This window comes from Tribolium madens, unplaced genomic scaffold, assembly GCF_015345945.1.
Source record: "Tribolium madens isolate multiple individuals breed KSU strain unplaced genomic scaffold, Tmad_KSU_1.1 Scaffold_20;HRSCAF=117;Tcas5.2_LG4, whole genome shotgun sequence".
Taxonomy (NCBI): Eukaryota; Metazoa; Arthropoda; class Insecta; order Coleoptera; family Tenebrionidae; genus Tribolium; species Tribolium madens.
The window spans coordinates 4,515,419-4,534,310 of NW_025400985.1; the positions used below are offsets into that span (position 1 = coordinate 4,515,419).

General features: G+C 38.5%; 2 protein-coding genes and 1 long non-coding RNA gene across 9 annotated transcripts; 1 reads left to right on the forward strand and 2 right to left on the reverse strand.

Moving 5' to 3' along the window:
• Window positions 1-2,207: 2,207 nt before the first annotated feature.
• LOC123005615 (translation initiation factor eIF-2B subunit delta) lies at window positions 2,208-4,052 on the reverse strand. Its single transcript, XM_044399451.1, has 4 exons — window positions 3,824-4,052; window positions 2,895-3,777; window positions 2,488-2,846; window positions 2,208-2,436 (listed from the first exon to the last, which is right to left on the reverse strand). The coding sequence occupies exons 1-4, from the start codon at window positions 3,858-3,860 to the stop codon at window positions 2,243-2,245; spliced, it is 1,473 nt and encodes a 490-aa protein (XP_044255386.1). The 5' UTR covers window positions 3,861-4,052; the 3' UTR covers window positions 2,208-2,242.
• Window positions 4,053-4,261: 209 nt separating this feature from the next.
• On the forward strand, window positions 4,262-4,698 carry LOC123005620. The gene is made up of 2 exons (XR_006412770.1): window positions 4,262-4,470; window positions 4,531-4,698. It is a non-coding gene; the product is annotated as an uncharacterized LOC123005620 (long non-coding RNA).
• A 67-nt stretch (window positions 4,699-4,765) lies between these two features.
• LOC123005613 (CREB-binding protein-like) lies at window positions 4,766-16,786 on the reverse strand. Of its 7 annotated transcripts, none has more exons than XM_044399438.1 (15): window positions 16,348-16,785; window positions 16,161-16,235; window positions 14,539-14,949; window positions 14,293-14,474; window positions 13,640-14,060; window positions 13,261-13,560; window positions 11,464-13,209; window positions 11,120-11,409; window positions 10,907-11,064; window positions 10,443-10,553; window positions 9,438-10,383; window positions 9,145-9,381; window positions 7,672-8,677; window positions 6,299-6,609; window positions 4,766-6,240 (listed from the first exon to the last, which is right to left on the reverse strand). In XM_044399438.1, the coding sequence occupies exons 1-15, from the start codon at window positions 16,427-16,429 to the stop codon at window positions 5,476-5,478; spliced, it is 7,041 nt and encodes a 2,346-aa protein (XP_044255373.1). In that variant the 5' UTR covers window positions 16,430-16,785; the 3' UTR covers window positions 4,766-5,475. The 7 variants fall into 7 exon arrangements, with proteins under 7 accessions (XP_044255373.1, XP_044255374.1, XP_044255372.1 ...); XM_044399439.1 differs by having other exon boundaries at window positions 10,443-10,523; window positions 13,261-13,563; XM_044399437.1 differs by having other exon boundaries at window positions 4,766-6,237; window positions 13,261-13,563.
• Between the last annotated feature and the right edge of the window lie 2,106 nt (window positions 16,787-18,892).

Sequence of the window (18,892 nt, forward strand, 5' to 3'; positions counted from 1 at the left end):
TAAAAATCACAGTTACATCAACGTTACATCCGTTACATCTGTTGTTCTGTGACGTTACATCTTCAGAGTTCTTCCACAGAATAGTTGCTTGCTTGAGAGCTAATCTGTGGTTCTTCAGTAGGGTTGTGGTAGGGTTCCATCATAGACAAAAGTCAATATAGGGTTAGTTTGGCCGCAATCGTCGTTCAAAAATTCAAAATTGTGAAAATTTAAACGCGTTTTTCTACGAAACTATAAAACTTAGAGCAAAATGCCAAAAACCATCAGGATCTACATTAAATTATGTATTTAATGGACCAAATCCGGAGTCGCTCCGGGTTATGGTTCCGGGTGCAGATCAATGTTTAGTTTTTTTCATAAAAAATTAACATGTCAAAAACTATGAGTCCTAGATCAAAACGGTTTGTGCAGGCGTGTTCTACGGTTAATTTTACATATAAACCTAGTTTTTTTTGGTTAAAAACGGATTTTTCTAGCCTTATTCTTAACTTTATTACTCAATATCTCAAAAACTATGCATCGTAGAGTATTTTGACTTGTATCATGCTCAGCGCGTAATTTTACGTCTAGAAAACCATATTTCAAGCGTTTTTACAACTTAAGGTAAATTGACTATTTTTACGATTTTACAACCGATCATCTTCAAAAATTCAAAAAATTTGAAATTTTTTAAACTTGACCCAATGGCGTTTTATGCACTTATTTAAGTCTTTAAGACCTCTAGAAATGTAAAAAACGTTAAATAAATCAATTTTAAAGTTAAATTTTTTTTTGATTTTTGTCGAGATTTTGGTCGATTTTTGGCACCCGGAGCGGTTTATTGCCAATAACTCCGGTCTTATTGGTAATAACCTCTTATGTTTGGCACCGTTCGAAAGCAAAATTAATTTTCTATCATATCCACTGTTCTACGATAAATAGTTCTCGAGAAAATTTCTGATCAAGTCAAAAATATCAAAAATTTAAATCCGCTTATAACTTCACAACTATTACGAATTTTGCAGTTTTCTTGACGCCAATCGATTCCCCGGAACATTTTACATAGGTTTAGGTCAAAACATTACATCATTGAGGCACAGTTTTGCCGCAATTTACAAATTAAAAAAAAACTAAAAATTTGTTAACACCCCCTTAAAATCTAGTGTTTTGAACATGTCTCAGATTCAATTTAAACCTATCTTATCCGATATTTTGACGCTCTGATTACGAATTTCCCAAGTATTTTGCGCTATCTCCTTTAGTTTCGCCGTAATCGGTGTTTAAAAATTCAAAATTTTTTTGCGAAATATCGATGGAGTTGAACTTTTTGCTCTAAGTCTAATAGTTTGGGCGTAATCGTCGTTCAAAAAGTCAAAATTGTCAAAACTGTGAAAATTTAAACGCGTTTTTCTACAAAATTATCAGACTTAGAGCAAAAAGCTAAAAACCATTAGAATTAGCTTGAAATTATCTATTTAATGGCGCAAACCGGAAGTCGCTCCGGGTTATGGTTCCGGGTCCAGAGCGATTTTAAGTTTTATTAAAAAAAATTTAATATCTCAAAAACTATGAGTCCTAGGTCAAAACAGTTTATTCAGGCGTATTTTCCGGTTAATTTTACATATAGTGCTAGTTTTTTATAAGAATAAAAATTTTTTGATTTTTTGGTCAAAATCGGATTTTTCTAGAGTTATTCTTAACTTTATTACTTAATATCTCAAAAACTATGCATCGTAGAGTATTTTAACTTGTATCGTGTACAGCGCGTGATTTTACGTCTAGAAAACCATATTTCAAGCGTTTTTACGACTTAAGGTAAATTGACTATTTTTACCTTCAAAAATTCGAAATTTTTTAAACTTGACCCAATAACGTTTTTACGCACTTTTTTGAGTCTTTAAGACCTCTAGAAATATGAAAAACGTTAAATGAACATTTTACATATGTTTATACTATTTTAAAAAAAGGCAGATTTTGCTCTATAGTTCAGCGTCCAAACTACAGAGGCGCTGCTGAATACGAGTTCAAAAGGTTATACACTTCTCAAGGCCATCTATATACCCTATATAAAGGGTTCCATTTAAAATCTGATTGTTTAAATAATATAATAACACTTATTAGGGAACAATTTAATTTAATAATTCGGATCGCCGTACAACAACCCACAAATAATAAAGGCCAACACTCAAATTTCTTGTTCAGGGCCGGTAAATAAGAAATCTGTTACCGTCATTTTACCATTTATTACATTTAAAATAGAATTTTAGGGCTTAATCCTTAAAACAACCGGAGCGCTGGTACAAGGTAAGATTGCCAATTCTGTAACAACCGCAGTAATCAAATCCGGTGGGGTAACATCGTACAACAAATTCAGAATCTGTAAATTTTCATTTCTTGACGTAACAAGGGGACTACTTTCATCAAGTGTATTTGCGGTAAATAACATTTCAGGCTCACCTAAAACAAAAGCCAATGACCTAATTGACCAATTAGGAATTCAATACCCACCTAATTCATTATACACAAAAGAATCAGTTAAAACTTGCTCGCTAAATTTGTAAGTTTCACAACAAACCAAAACCGGTTTATTGTAAGCTTGAGCCACTAAAGCTACTTGTGCGGTGCCAATACGGGACATTACATAGCCGTTTGTGAGTAAAGCGTGAGCCCCCAGGAGTAACTTAGTGGCTTGGTTCATTACATAACTAATTGCGTTCATTTGGACATAAGTACAGTTGATTCCAATTTGGACCAGACGTTGTAACATTGTGCGACCTTCAAGAAGGGGGCGGCCGTCAATTACTACAACTTTGAATTGTTTACCCGCCAAATGGGCATCCTTTAAGATTTTGGTAACAAGAGATGAGCTAAAAGTTATATTATAAGTCAAAAAACGACAAAAAAAATAGGCGTACCAGCCGTAAGTGAGAATAACGTCCCCGTTGCTGATTTTCTCATTGACTTTCAGACTTATCGCTTCACCGGCTTTGTTAATTTCTTCCGCAATATACGTCTCAATATCCTCCAAAAGTGTTTCCTTCTTTATATTGTCTTCAAGACACTCAACTTGGTGAAGTTTCGTTTTAAAATGCCTTAAAGCGTTAGTCATAGATACGGCAAGGGGGCGACAAAGCTGCAAATAGTCAACACAAGTCTGAAGCACAATTTCTAAATACCGACAAAATTCCTGTTTTGGGGGTGTTTGTAGATCATTTATCAGACATTTAACAGCGGCTAGAAGCGCCTGAGCGCGAGCATTTGACCCTAGGATCTTTTTCGTCGAGTATTGTACTCCAAGTCTTACAAACGCTGGATGAACATTTTTGTAAATAATTGCATTACCAAAAGTTGCATCAGAATATAAGTGACTCACAATCTGGAGTCTTCTAGAATCTGAAATTTTCTTTTTCTCGACTTTTTCCTGCTTTATCGGTGAAGGTGCAACTTTTTTAACTTCTACAGATTTTTCAGGGGGTTTTTGTTGTTGTTTGGCGAGTCTTTGTGCCTCTTGTTGCTCCCGTCGTCTCGCCTTCAGCTCCGCTTTGCTTAAATTCTCATTTTCAGGTTTCTCGGTTTTAGATTTTTGTTCTGCAAGCTTTTTCTCCCATTCCAAACGCCTCAATTCTTTTTCGCTGAGCTGACCTGGGGCACCATTGGCGGGCTTCGGAGGTTCGGGCTTTATCTGAGGGACAATTTGGACCTCTTTTTTGTTATCAAAAGATTGTGGTTTATTCTTCTCCTGCACCTTTAAGGCCCGGCGTTCTTTCTTTGTCAAACCATCACCGTCCACTTTGCCCCCTAAGAAATATAACCTCAAAATTTCTTTTAAAAAAGAACTTCTGACCTTTAGATGAGATGTTAGTTTGCTTTCCTTTGTCCATTTGATGTCTAAATGACCACTTTATCAATGTAAAACTTAAGCATATGCCTAATATGAGGCTAAATATGTCACATTCATAAATAAATTTAATTTTTGACAGGTAGGCAGCCCACAATACCACAATCTTAAAATTGCTACTTATTAATTGTTATATACGCAATGCACTTGTAAAGTAATTATTGTATATTGTATTTCTGTTTTTGCTTGTAAATCTATGCATTTTACAAAAAGAAAAAGTTTTATTTAAAAAAATGGTCTGTATTTTACGCCATTGCTACCAACATTGCATATATATTTTTAATTATTTTTAAATCGCCATAAATCTGATTTTTCAGGGCGTAATTATTCTTAAGCAACCGTAATTCTCCACTCAAAGCTAGTTTTTGGTCAAATTTGGTAAATTACTTGGACTTTGTTATGTCCATGTCATTGACCTTTGTGTGACATAACCTTAAAAGTCTTTCCACATTTTTCTAGATTCTGTATAAAAATGCGTCGTATTCAAGGAAGTTTTGGATCAAGAGATCCTGAGGAGGACCGTAAGAAGAACCGTGAATCTGTTTTGGCAAATTTAGTTTTGTTTTGCTCGATTGTGGTGATAATACGAGTGGGTAAGGGCTTTGGTATTTCTTGGGGCTGGGATTCGTGTAATTCATAATTGATGTTTTTAGCCCCTATTGTTGTAAACAGTCTATAATGGAAGCAAGTTATGTTCTTCGCATCTTCGCAATGTGGGACTGAATGTTGTGATGTAATAAAGTTTTATACGTTTTTCATTATTTGTATGACTTGTAAATTACATGGAATGTAAAAAAGCCGAATAAAGTCATGTAATCGGATGAGTTGTTTTGTTTTTTTTTTTTTTGAGGACGAATTAGGATTTAATGTGTATAAACTAACTTTTTCAAATATTGTTTATTTCTCTTTTATATAATACTTAACACTAATTAATCTAATTGATGTATGTTCAGTAATAAATTAGGATGGAGTGTTGTGTAAGTATTGCACTGGCGGGGTTCAAGATTGTCAGGTGCCAGCACCACTCCACACGTGTGGAATGTAAACACATGAAAACAAGACGATATATAAATTATAAATATATTATATAAAAACAAATAGGGGGCCGTTCGGCCACCATCACAATAGCTACCGGACACGACACATTACAGTCTCGGTAAAAATCATGCTACTTTATACAGCATCACTAATCATAAACTTGTCACGAGTCATAATTGTAATATAAAAAAAACAAATATAGCAACAGTGCGTAGCTATGTCGAGTCTACCTCCGCAGGTAACAATCCGTTAAGTTAAGAACACAGCCTCGCAAGCCAAATACTTTTAGGTATCTTCATTCACATCATAAGGTAAACATTTTCACTAACATTATTTATAATATGATACAAGAGTGTATTAAACATATGTACAATTAAAAATACATAAGTCCATTTAGATTAAAAATCTACACTTTATTTACATAGCTACACTCGTCGGTCTTTAAGTATACATTACATCACTTTACACTTGTACGCGACGAAAAAACTCGTCGAAAAATTGATTTACGTAGCACCATTGCCGGTTCGTTGTTCGAACAGCGCCCGTGCCAACACTCACCACTAGAGCTGTTCAACGAATTTACTCAACTGGTCTTGGGGCGTCATCGCCGGCACTTCGCCCGTTTCCTGGTTCGAACCCCCGACTGGTGATGCGTGGGGATGCAAAGACCCCGTATGATTCTGTCCTAGTAACATCTCTGACGCCGCCATGTCGTGCGGACTCGGTTGAGGACCCCTCGGACTCGCCACTGCCTGATTCCTCGGGCTCGGCGATGGCCGCGATGACGGACTCGGCTGTGGACTCCTAATCGGAGGCGGACTCCTCAACTGTTGCTGCTGTACTGAAATTCCGCCTTGTGGAGGCCCCATCACACCTTGAGGCGACGGCACCGGCGGTGGCGTCGGTTTTAATCCCTGCATGGGCGGGTACTGTTGGTCTGGATACGAGTTGTAGTTCATGTGGGGTTGTCGAATCGCCGGTAGCCTTTGTTGGTAAGAAGGTGGCGCCCCAGGTTGTTGAAACGGTTGTTGTTGCTGCTGCTGCTGCTGCTGTTGTTGTTGTTGTTGTTGCTGCTGTTGCTGTCGCTGCATCGCCAACAATTGCTGGTTTCGGTACCATTGTTGTTGTTGCTGCTGTTGTTGGGTCAGGGGTTGATTCGGGGGGCCTTGATTGAGACCTTGACCCGGATTTTGACCCAACATGCCTCCCTGCATCTGGAGCCGGTTCTGGTGTTGGGCAGTGTTTTGTTGGGTTAACATATGCTGCAATTGTTGGGGAGGCGTACCTCCAACACCCCCACCACTTGCTTGTTGGAGTTGAGCCTGCTAAAAACACCATTTTGTTTTTAAAACACCCCTACTGATAAAAAAATCAAATACACACCTGTCTTTGTTTAATAAAGGCCGCCATTAATTGAGGATTAGCTTTAAGTATCGTCAAAATTTGTTGCTGTTGTTCGGGCGATTGTGGCGACCTTAAGGTCTGCATTAATTGTTGAAGTGCTTGTTTCTGCATCGCGTTTTGTGGATTAGGGATGGTTCCAGCGCCAGGACGGACACCGCCTTGATTGGGTTGCATGGGGGCTTGACCCATTTGACCTTGTTGGATGATTTGAGGGCCGGGTTGGCGGAGACCTTGAGCAGCACCTCCTGGATACCTTTGTTGCCATTGGGTCATCGGCAGTAAATTACCCCCTAAAAATAAATTATATAACTTACCAAAAATGCAACCATTAAAAATGCCATAAAAACGAATGAATTATCACTTTACCGAACGTCCGATTTCGTATTTTTCTCTAGTTAGAAAATGCGTTCCAAAATTAATCAAAAACTTCCCGAACTATTTCGATATTTTATTATTGTCTTGAATGATTTTCAACTCGTCCATCGAAAGTCTCTGTTTACAACCATAAAAAATTAATAAAATGGAATACACAAAAAGTCCCGTAAAGAAACTCTATCCTTGGAAAAATTACAAGCAAGAGAAAATTAATAAATCTATACATCTACACTTATTTTTAAACCAAAGTAGTCAAATAGTAGTAGTAGTAGTAGTAGTAGTAGTAGTAGTAGTGTAATATGTATTATAAGGTGATCAGTTTTATATCAAAAAATAACCATGATGTTTTAATTAAATTTAGGTGGTTAAAAAAATATTAATTTCAGAAGTTGTAATTACATAAATTAAAATACCAGGTGAATAAAAAGTATGGTGCCAAACATTTTTTGCTTGAACTATTTATTTTTTGGAAAACTAATTGATAAATGATATAGTACTATAAAAATGTGATGTCTTTTGAAATTTTCTTTATTGAGTTCTACAAAAAAATATTTTTTTTAAAAGGCAACCCACTATAAAATCATTTTTCTCATAAAGGTTATGTTCTAAGAATTACAACTATCATCTACTTTATACTGAATTAAAAAAATATTTTTTTACATAAATTTCAATTTTGACACACATTGTGCATAACACAAAAACAAAACAAAATTTCGTTCTCAAATACGACCACATTTTTTATATTACTTTAATTTTCATTAATTATTACCTTCTGAAGGTAAATTATTAAAAAAAAACGCTTGGGTCCATATACTCAGCCTGTATACAGTTTACTTTTTTTATTGTTAATTATTGTGTACGCAAGTGGAAGAACACAACTCTGTTCTGCAGTTGACCGTTTCAAGATTAGTACAAATTCTCTTGCTTGTAGGTATTAAAGTCAAAAAAAAAAATTGTATTAAATTTTGAATACGTACCTTCCATATGCCTCAACTGCGGCGGCGGCATATTCTGTCCCGGGACGCCGCCACCCGGCGTCACTTTTCCGTATCCAACATGCGGCGCTTGTTGTCTTGCCGCCTCCTCTTGCACTTGTTTGACCACTTGTAATACATTCGCGGGCGGCGTTTGTGTTCCCGGTTTCAGTCCTATGCCTGGCTGATGTGGCGATGTTATTCCTATCGCGCTATTCGCCATTCCCGATGAATTCATTGAATTCGCCGGACTCACCGCTCCCGGCCCCACCGATGGCACTCCCGCTAAACTGACGGTACTCGTCATCGTGTTGCCCTGCGGCAATGTCCTTGTATTCATCACCGCCATTCGTCTTCGAAGCAATTGCGCCTGTTGCAACCTCTGCTGCAACTGTTGTTGCTTCAACTTATGTTTAATATTTGAACAGAACGGTACAGGACATTTCGTCTCTTGGCAGTGTTTGGCATGGTAGCAACACAACGCGATCAATTGTTTGCAAATTGGACAACCGCCGTTCGTCTTCCTCTTGCAAACTTTAGTATGTGTAACTACCCGTTTCATCTTTTGACAGCTAGTAAGTCGGCAGTTAGCATCCCTACATTGACACGCATGTACCAATGAATGTATACAACGTTGTATCGATAATTTGCGAGCTTCTTGTGGATTGGCTTGTTTTTGATCGCTGGGCGAGGAACCGTCATCGAGATCGAAACCGAGTTTTTCCATTTTGTGAGGATGGCCCTCTTTGTCGTAGCACTGAATGCAGAGATCGAAATCGTCGCAAACAGTACAATGGTAGCGAGTCTCCACATGACTTTTGCAGTTATTACAGGTGTACACAAATTTGTCTTGGCCTTGGTTGTGGAGTTCGTACAACATACACATGGTGCTGTATTTGGCGCGACGTAGTGATGAAAATTCGTAGTGTTTCTCGCGGGCGAGAGTGAGGAAGGCGTCGCGACCGTCCATCAGATCACAGTTGATGAACGGATCGGGATCTTGAATCGGCTAAAAATAAACAAAATGATAAGAAAAATATATATACCATTAATAACAGCTATAAAGCGATAACAAATTCTAAATAAAATGACTAAAAAAAACTTTCTGTGGTGAAAAATAGACTATAAAAAAGTCTTTTTTGAATCTTATTAAAATGCAATCATGGTTCCGTTCATTGCTCACACATTCGCCCAAAATCCTTGAAACTCATTTAATCTAACATTAACTGTACATTTAAAAAATAAACGTAAACAAGTGTTATATTTGCAGTAAAATCCAACTTCAAGGACGCAATAATTAGCAATTAGCACAAAAAATATTTTTCGTAACAAATAATATATTAATTCCTTTTTTCTGAGTTGACCTTCAATCACCAAATAAAAATAACCAAATCATGTCACAATTCTAAATTTATGACCCAAAATTTATTCTTGACCTTTCACCTTCCCACGATAACAGAAATAACCTCAACTCACCCCAAGACTCGCCGCCGATTGCACTGAATGTAACCTTATGACGAAGAATACTTCTTTGTGTTTTTCCATAGTCGCGAAGATCTTCGCCGAGAGATCATTACCCGTTTGAGGCGTATTCGACTTTTTACTACTATTTTTTCTTTGATTGGCTTTTGACTTATTACTTTTCTTAGCTTTCTTTTGACCTTTCTTCTTACCGTCAGGACCAGTCTCACACTCTTCAGTCAAGGAAAATATCTGTAATAGACCCAAAAAATTAGTCAAAAAACTCCCTCAATTGTCTTAATTATTACCGCATTCGCCGCCGCTTCAGCAGCTTCCGCTTGCTTCCTCTTCTCTTCTTCTTCCTGGTCCAATTCTTTTATACTTTCTTCAAGAACATTGGGCCAAAAATCACCCTCGAAATAGGGCAAGTCTGCCGCCGACCTCAAATTATCTTCCATTGCTTGCTTTAAAATATCCTTATAATCGAGAACTATCCTTTCGATAATCCCTTTATCCAACATTTTCTTATACCAGTCTTGCAGTCTTTTCGGTTTGGGGATTTTTTGTTCGACTGGATGACAATGGAAGATATAATCATCACCTTCGGACGGCGGACACGCCCAAATGTGTGCCATAGTATACCCTAATTGTTTCACATAGTCCATATACCCCAATAAAATCTCATGATAGACGGCAGTTCGAAACTGTCTCGGTTTGAAAAAATGTACAGAATCAAGATAAGCAATGTACACTCGTCGCGTATTCGGCGGCGGACATTCCGATCCGTATTCCTGGACGTGCATTCCGAAGAAACAAACGTCCACACCGTCAATTTCCTCGAACGCGAATAGAGCTTTCGCTCTGTAGGGAAACTCTGATGCCAGTTCGCCCGTTTCGACGAATTTTCCACGCATTCCGGGTTTCACTTCGACTGTTTTTTCGGAACTCGAAACGACCCGAATCGAAACCTCACCAGCACCGGCTTCTTTCTTTTTCAAAAAGTTATTCACACGCGTTTCTATGTACACACCTAATTTCGTAACGGGGAGTCGTTTCGCGTTGAATTTATTATCGCGACGTTTTTGACCTTTCTTCTTTAGACATTCGTCGCAAGTGAAACCTTGCGTCCAGATGTTTTCGTTGTATAGTACGCAAATTTGGTGCAGTTTTCGTCCGCAGTCGGTACAATGCACGAAAGCTTCCATTTCTAAATGATCATTCTTCATTTCTTTAAACTGATCCTTCTTTATCGCCCTAAACACAAGCAAATACGTTACAAAAACGTTCAATTAAAAAGAATAATAATCACTCACGTTTGTGCTTGGGTCGGATCATCGCCTAGGGTTACCGTATCGCCTTGGATATCGTTGAAGCACTTCTGGCAGAAGGTATATCTGTCGGAGCCGAGTCCATATGCTTTTAGACTGTGTACATTTATTGCACCACAGACACGCAAGCACAACACACCAAGCCGAGATGTTTTTTTTTTGTTAAATTTTATGGCATGGAGTGAGTGGACGGGACAGGAAAAAAAAAGAAATGATTTGTGTTAGAAGCGTCGAGTGCAAAAGCTAAAACCACCCTGTACACAAATGACGGAAAAACTATAGAATATTGGAGGGTTCTAGCTAGTTCTAGCCACACCCACAGGTCTTTTTCGAGGTGACTACCAAGCGTGCATGCAATTGGTTTTTGCCGGCAAATGTGGAGGGGTGGATATCACGTTAAATTTGAATGTGACCTAATTGAAAGCCCTGTCATACTTTTAAATACCCACCTATTTTGATAACTGTAGTATTTAGCGTCACGTGGTATTGTACATAATTGTTTTCCGTAACAACACAAGACTTGAGGATTAAAAGTGTATTTTCTACCACAACAATAACCCATTGATTGCATCACCGGATCGATTTCCATTTCAAATACTTCAGATAACTGCAAGCGGTTTTTACATTAAATAGAGATCTAGTTCCATGTTATGATAACTCACTTTAGTACAATATCGATAAACTCGGCTGGTTTTTCTGTTGTACAACCACGCGTTATCAAACATCAACCAAACATCATCGACGTATTCCCAAGGATCGGTATATTGACCAATATCAAGTTTCTTCTTGATTGTAGACAAGTCCATCGGTCTTTTAATAATGTCGAAATAGTCAGGTATGCCCAATGTTTGAGGATCTACCGGTTGTCTGAACGGCAAACTTTCGGGATCTTGTCGGTAGAGTTTCTCTAAAGTCGGCATTAACTTCTGGCGAAGTTCGTCAAATTTAAAAACTAAAATACATAAAGTTATAAACAAAAATATGTATTTAAATTATGTCTCCTTACAGCATTTTTTCGGTTTCTTATCCACATTACAGCCCATCGGTACTAATGCCCCGTCCGAAGTTGAGGGTCTCACGTCCAACGAACCATCAGTCACTTCCTCCTTGATATGCATCTCTTCCTTGATCTTACCCTCACAATTTTCCATCGGCTCCGTTTTAATCTCCGTTTTGATATCCATCTGCATTTCATTCTTTATATTTTTCCCTCCTTCGCCATGCCCAGACTCGTCTTCAACTTCCTGCTTTATATGTTTAACGTCCACCGAATTCTCCTCTTTTATTTGTTCCAATTTCCCTTTCATACTATTCGAAGGCGGTGATGGCGATTCCTCGTCTCGATCATGAGCCGCCGTAATCGCCGCCATTTGTGATGACATTGAAGACTGTCTTGGTGCATTCTGAGCCGCACGTTCTGCACTAGACATGCCTTTACCCAGACTGGCTGCGGTGGCGGGCGACGATTGCACGGGGGTGGCAGGCGCTGGTGATGGCCCTCGCGACGAACTCACTGACTTGGGACCCGCGTTGTGCGGCGTCGTCACTGCTTCCGAATTCGGCGTTATTCGAGTTGCATTTAAACTATTATTGACCTGGTTTTGACTTTGAATCTGAGATTGAAGACCAAAAGCGGAGGGTGAAGGTGCGAGTCGACTTTTCATCATATCGTTAAATTGATTCTGAGTCGAACCCGCCGGTGATGCTTGAGGAAGGCTCACGGGTCCGTTTGAACTACCAAATTGGTTACCCGCTGATGTAGAAGCGTTACTATTTTGTGACATCGGCTGGCCGAACGGTGACAATCCAGGATTCGAAGCGGTAGGGCTTGGACCCGGAAGCCCCACGACATTGCTTTGATTTTGGTTTTGTTGTACTTGGAATAATCGACCTCCGGTTTGATTCAAAGTAGCCATGTTGCCTAATGCAGGTGAACCGCTACGTAATCCTGGTTGTTGTCCTTGTGGTAAACCTCCAGGAACTCCAGGTGGTCTCGCCACGACTCCGGGAACGGCTCCTTGCAAATTTGGTCGTATTTGTGGTGGTTGTATGTGCTGCTGTTGCAATTGTTGTTGTTCTTTCCTTTTTTGTCGCTTCTCCTCTAACTCTTTCTGTATTTTGTAAATTTTTTCAGCGAGAAGATGATAGTACTCAGATCTCGAATTGGCCATTTCGTACATATCACCTTCAACTTTCCGCGCATAGGCTACTAAATTATGCATTCTCTTATCGAGCATCGCTTGTGGATCGGGTGTTGGAAAAATCGCTTGTACTAATTTATGCACCAGGTGGTTTCTGAGATCGGGTGTGACCGACTGATGCCATTCTTTGGTCCCTTGAACTGGTGATGCGGTCACTTGACCGGCTTGTAACCCTCCCGGTGCGACGAGTCCTTGTCCAGTCCCGTCATTCGACAGACCGAAAATCGAAACGCTCTGTTGGAGATTTGCGGCGACTTGACTCACTCCTTGGTTGGTATTTTGTGCCGAATCGCTACCGAGAGGTAGACTAACGTTAGGAGCGGGTTGGGCAGCGCCAGGAGCCATCCCTCGAACTCCCAGACCGGCAGCCATGTTCGGGCCGCCAGCGATAGGTAATCGGATACAAGGACGTTGCGGACCAGCGTTGGGAATTAGACCCGTAGGGGCGGTGCCCGTCCCTGTCGTCGGACACTGCATACCGAGAGCATCGTAGGCGCGACGCATGTCTGACGGATTTATCGACTGAGTACTCTGAGGCGGATTCGTCGTTGCTGTAACACCGAAATTAACATCTTGCTCTAATGAAGTTACTATGATCTTACCGTTAGGGTTGTTATTTCGATTTTTATCGGCTTGTTTCAATGGTAAACAAACCGGACAGTCCATTTTCGTACAGTGTTTCCAATGACTTATAATCTGCCTCGAGGAACTACAATGCGCCACGGAACAACTTTTTCCCGCATTACACGTCGTCATATGATTCAAAACGTTCTTCATTGTTTTACAATGGGGTAAATTACACTGCCACACTTCACCATTGGCTTGCGCCTCTCGTCTTTGACACTTATGTGCGTGTAGTAACAACACTAATTGTTGTTGGATCAATTTTCGTTTTTCTGGGTCTGCTAGATAAAGTAATATGAAGGACAACGTAAGACAACGCATGCACTAACTACACATCGAAATAAAACCGACACTTACCCGTCGAAGACGGTGGCGGCCCCGCCCCCTGGTTCTGGGTGGCGGTTTGTGGTCCTGGTTGTGTTCCGGATGGAGCTCCGGACTGAGGTTGGGCAGGTGATGGTGCAGGCAGTTGAGTCGGTGCCATCCCACCTTCGCCGCCTCCGGCCGGTCCGACAGGACCTCCAGGTCCGCCGAACCTCGTCTGAGGAAGTCCTAATTTATTAGCATGAGGTTGGGGTGTGGCGACACCTTGAGGTCCGGCGTTGGGATATGAATATGGAGTATTTCCAGGCATTCCTTGGCCAACAGCGCCGCCCAATTGCATCATACCCGGGGCTTGCATCCGAGTACCGAGCGTATGGACGCCGTGAGGACCAGGAGCGCGCGCGTTCAAATGTTGCATTGCTACGCGGCTCAGCATCGGACCGTTTTGCATTGGCTATAAGCAAAATTATAATTTTTTTAATCTGTTCTGTGCATTGTAAAAGAGAATAAAATTGTATGTAACGATTCGACCCTGTTACGTCTATTTTTTACACAACAAGAAAAAGAATCGTCACAATTTGCTCTGGCAAGGTAAAGATTAAATTAAAAAACCATTGGTTGGTTTTCAAACCCTGAACCCTTGCCTCTTAACCAAATAAAACAATTTTTATAATTTTTAATCGCACCTGTTGAGGTACAGTATGGTTCCCAGGATGGTGTGGCTGTCCCGGTGCCATCATATTCGCCGCATTCGCCAACGGTTTATTCACAGTACTACTAACAACCAATCCACCTCCGGCCATTCCCGCCATAGTACTCATACTACTATTCGTCATAATCATATTACCACCGGCACTATTATTCATCCCTGAAATAAAAACAACATTAAGCATCTTCTAAATAAATAAAAAAAACTGTCCTATCTTTCGTACCTTGAATAGAACTCATAATTTGTGGTGAGGTTCCATTATTAGCCATTGACTGTAATCCACCACTATTCGAAATACTCGACGCCAAACTTCCCAAATTTATTTGATCGACGACATTACCTTTCGCAACCGAAACGTTAGGCGGCGATTGTAAATTGGGACTTTTGTTGCCTAATTGTCCCCCAGCCATTGCCAATGCGTTACTTATTAAACCTTTATTGCTCTGAAGCATATTGAGCTGAAGTTGACGTAAATTGTTGCTGTTGTCGCCACTGTCAATCCCGTTTTGCATCCCTGTTCCGGGACCGGGACCATGAGGCGGCGGTTTGCTGTTTCCCATCTCATGCCACGGCGTTATCAACTCGTCAGGAAGGTCGTTCTCCAGGTCGAACATGTCCATGTTCGAAAGAACATCTAGTAAAAGACATTAAAAAAATTATAAACAAATATCAAACTGTGAATGAAAGTGTACTTTTTTAACAAACCACAATTAATTAAAAAAAAGTATAAAAGAGTTCTTTCTCCACTAGATCAGCATTTTTTTTTCTGTAAATATAAAAATGATAACAATTTGATTTTGTATTTTTGCTTCTTATTTATGAATTGTTGTTTTTCCTAAAAGTTGTTACACAAAAACGTCTTGGAATTGTATACTGTGGTGCAAAAAAGTACACTTCAAAATTAGCTTGACAAAAAATTGTTATACACAAAAATTACAGGAAAATTTTTAAAACCACAATTTCATCTAGCTTAAAAATGATCACATAAAAGATAAAATATTACAAAAATGTTGAAAATGAATGAAGTCAATGTATTTAAAAATCAAAAACTGAGCTTAACATGTACAAAAATATATTTTGGTAAGAATTGACAAAAAAATCTATATTTCAGACAATAGTTCATGTAGAGTTAAAAAAAAAAAAATTAAATTAATGTTCATATAAAATTTAGGAATTTGGTAATAACAAAGTCACTTTTTGCGAAATAAAATCGAAATGTTTAAGTTGAAGAAAAAAAAAATACATTTAATAATAGTAGAGCATAGAAAAAAAATTCAAATCAACTTTGTCTCAAAAAAATAATAAATTGTGATTTTCAACTTTAGAAGACAACTGGCAATTTCAGTAACTGATGATAACATGTTTTAGAAACAATCTGAAATTTAGAAATATGTATTAGATTTTTTTTTAACAAATGGTAGGAATTTTTATAAGCTCTAAAGTATAAACAAGAAGATATTAAATTTGGGTTTAAAGAAGTACGATACAGCACAAAATAAACCTAAATTTGTGTTATATGCAACAAATCTTCAAGCACATGAACCCCTTAGACAATCTGAACAAAAAAAATCCACTTTTTGTGGACGCAACTCCACTGTCTTTTTTCTTCAGTTATGATAACAATGACCAGATTGTGTAATTATTGTAGATTTCATAACAAAGCAAGAGTTTTTTCTAAAGAATTTTTCAAATAGTCTCGCACTAAAACAAATCACTGTTAGTTAATAGAGAAGCAGCGCCAAAACAAGCCACAAAACGAAAACACAAAGTGTGAGTGCATTTTGAGTAAAATCTTGTTTGTTTTCGTTAGAGTTAGTCGGTTTTTTGAGGTATTTGAGTATTTACTTTGATTGTGGCTCATGTTCCAATGGTGCTGGTCGTGTTCGTGTCCACCACCCCCCATGGCCGGGCCGTAGTAAGCTTTAAGTTACGATTAAAATTAATAAAAGTGTGTGTGACATTAGAAAGATGTGCGGTTATTTGCCGGTGTCCGGCGTGTCATGCATGCGCCCGTGTCTCGGGGGCGGCTCACCTGAGGAATCGGAGGGCCCCTGGAAGGGGTCGAGTTTCTGCCGTTTGGCGTTCGGCGGTCCGTCGACGAGATGATCGGCCATCGCGAAAAGCGTGAATTATTCGCGCGAAAAACACATGATCAGGTCCTTTGACTCAAGGCACATTGTCAACAGTCAACCATCGGCCATCTTCAACTGCACTCTGCTTCTACCTCTCACCATCTTCCGTCGGAGGCGCACAATGTTCTCGGCCGTAATCACTCCGCACTTTTCCGCACTTTTTTCACTAACATCGGCGCGCTCGCACCACTACATCAGCGTCCCCGCCGAAAACCCACCAAAAAACAACCCTTTGATTTACATACAAACCGACGATTTGCGGAATTCATACGAAATTCAACGCGTTCTCAAACAGGCAAAATGGCGGCTGTTGATGAAACTTTTTCTACGCTTGTCAGAATTGTTCCATCTAATCCAAACTATTCGCGCGGCTATTGGCCCAACCTGGCCACGTGACCCCTATCTCCAACGTCATTGGTCCAAACCTCCCGGAAAACACGATGTGACGCAGCGCTCGTGACGTCACCCGAATATTGCCGAACACAGAACCTTGACGCTCACAATGCGCTCCAACAACTGAAAATCGTGCACGATTTCGACGACTCAATTCAAAATGCACCTCAAAAATTTTAAATAAACAGAGCGAAATTTTGAGGGATGAAGAGGCGTCCCGACGCCGCGTCAGGTAATGGAACAATAGACGCAACAATGGACGATGGAGGGCTCTATTTGACACTTATTGGTCAGAAGAACATAAATTCAAATAAAGAACGATATACATACAAACAAAGAGCGTCTACCCAGAAGTAGGGCATTGTTAAAAATCTTGTAAAAAATCATATTTTAATCATAGATTTACCTAGAGATAAATTTTATCGTCGAAATTGTCTAAATTTTTGAAAAAAAAGTAGATATTTGACTTCCACAAGAAAGCGCATCTAATAGTCATAGAGCAATAATAAAGCATTTGCTTGGATATTTCTTAGAAACGAAATTCAGTGAAGTATAGTCTGTTTTTTTAAATGGAAATGTCAAGAAGTCTTAACGTTGGCACCACTACCAAATTCAACGTGGTAATTTTAACAATAAGAAAGTTGGCTGTTTCGGTTTTTGATTTAATTTGAAAACAATGTCATTAAATTAAATATCAACAAAAAATCATCTAAGAAAATGTAAAGACTATAACACAAGACTATAACACACATCTTTTGCAAAATGACTTTTTCTCCAGCTGGAGAAAACATGTCACTTTTAATGTTATTTTTGAAAGATAAAATTGACGTCTTTAAGGAAAAAAAAGTTACCATGGCAATTCTCATTTTTAATCATAGCCCAAAAAAAATTAATCCTAGCTTTAAAATTAAATAATTTTCTTATTCAATGAGTATTTTAGTTTTTTATTCAAATAATTTTGCGCAATTTTGTATCCGCTCGGCTAGGCTACGCCTCGCCTCGCAAATGCAAAATTTGCTTGAGAAAAAACTGACACTTTTAATGCTAATAAAATAATATACTATTTATCTGTTCAAACAACCTTTTTCATTAAAATTTTTATAAGCAACAAGCTTATTTTTACCCCACAACATTGCAGTGTGGTTCTATCAATATTATTTTATTATTAAATATTTTTAAGATCTTTTTGGTGAATGAGTTTTGTAACAAGATTATGAAAATATTGTGTTCTATCAGTTGTGTTTAATTAATTCAACGAAAAAAGCTAAAAAACAGATTTTTTTTTATTATGGATTGAACAGTTAGTTAATCCATAACACCATAAAAAAATCGACAGCAGTTACACAAATATTTCTTCTAAGAAACAAGCATTTATTAAAATTAATATAAAAATCATTCATTCATTGAAGATGAGACAGTTAGTGCCCGAAACATGTTTCAATATACTTAAGCTTTAATTTTTGTGCAAGACGACTTTTTCCCCTGTATACCCCCTTTAATTAAGATTTAGTTTTTGTTTGTCGCCTCATCATAAAATCACAAAACTGTACTTTTTCTAGAAAATCAGTTTTTTTGAGATTCTGAATTAAGGTTACTTGATTCGGATAAAACTTATTAGCTTTCAAAATTCGGGAGATTTACTTATTAAGACTAGCTAATCCCAATTTACCTGGTTATAAAAGTTTGACTTACATGAGGGTTCTCTGTTACTGCTGCTTCGATTCCTCGTATTTCATTTTCTGGATTGGTAACTGTTCTTGTGTTCTTTTACTTTTGGACAACCTACTTAGTTTTTGTTCTAATCGTCTAAAAGTTCATTTGGAGCTTTTCTGGAGGGATATCGCAAATCATGTACAAATTTACTGCAACTGCGGCGCTGTTTTTTCATTGCTGGTGCACATTTTTAGATCAAAAAATTTATTAAATACAGACTGAGTCACATAAAAAAATAATTAGGTAGTGTTGTGTAAAGTAGGTACAACCATGTAATCATTTATCAAGAATAACATTTTTCGAAATTCCTTTTAGTTTTCGAGTTTTGCAAAAAAAAGA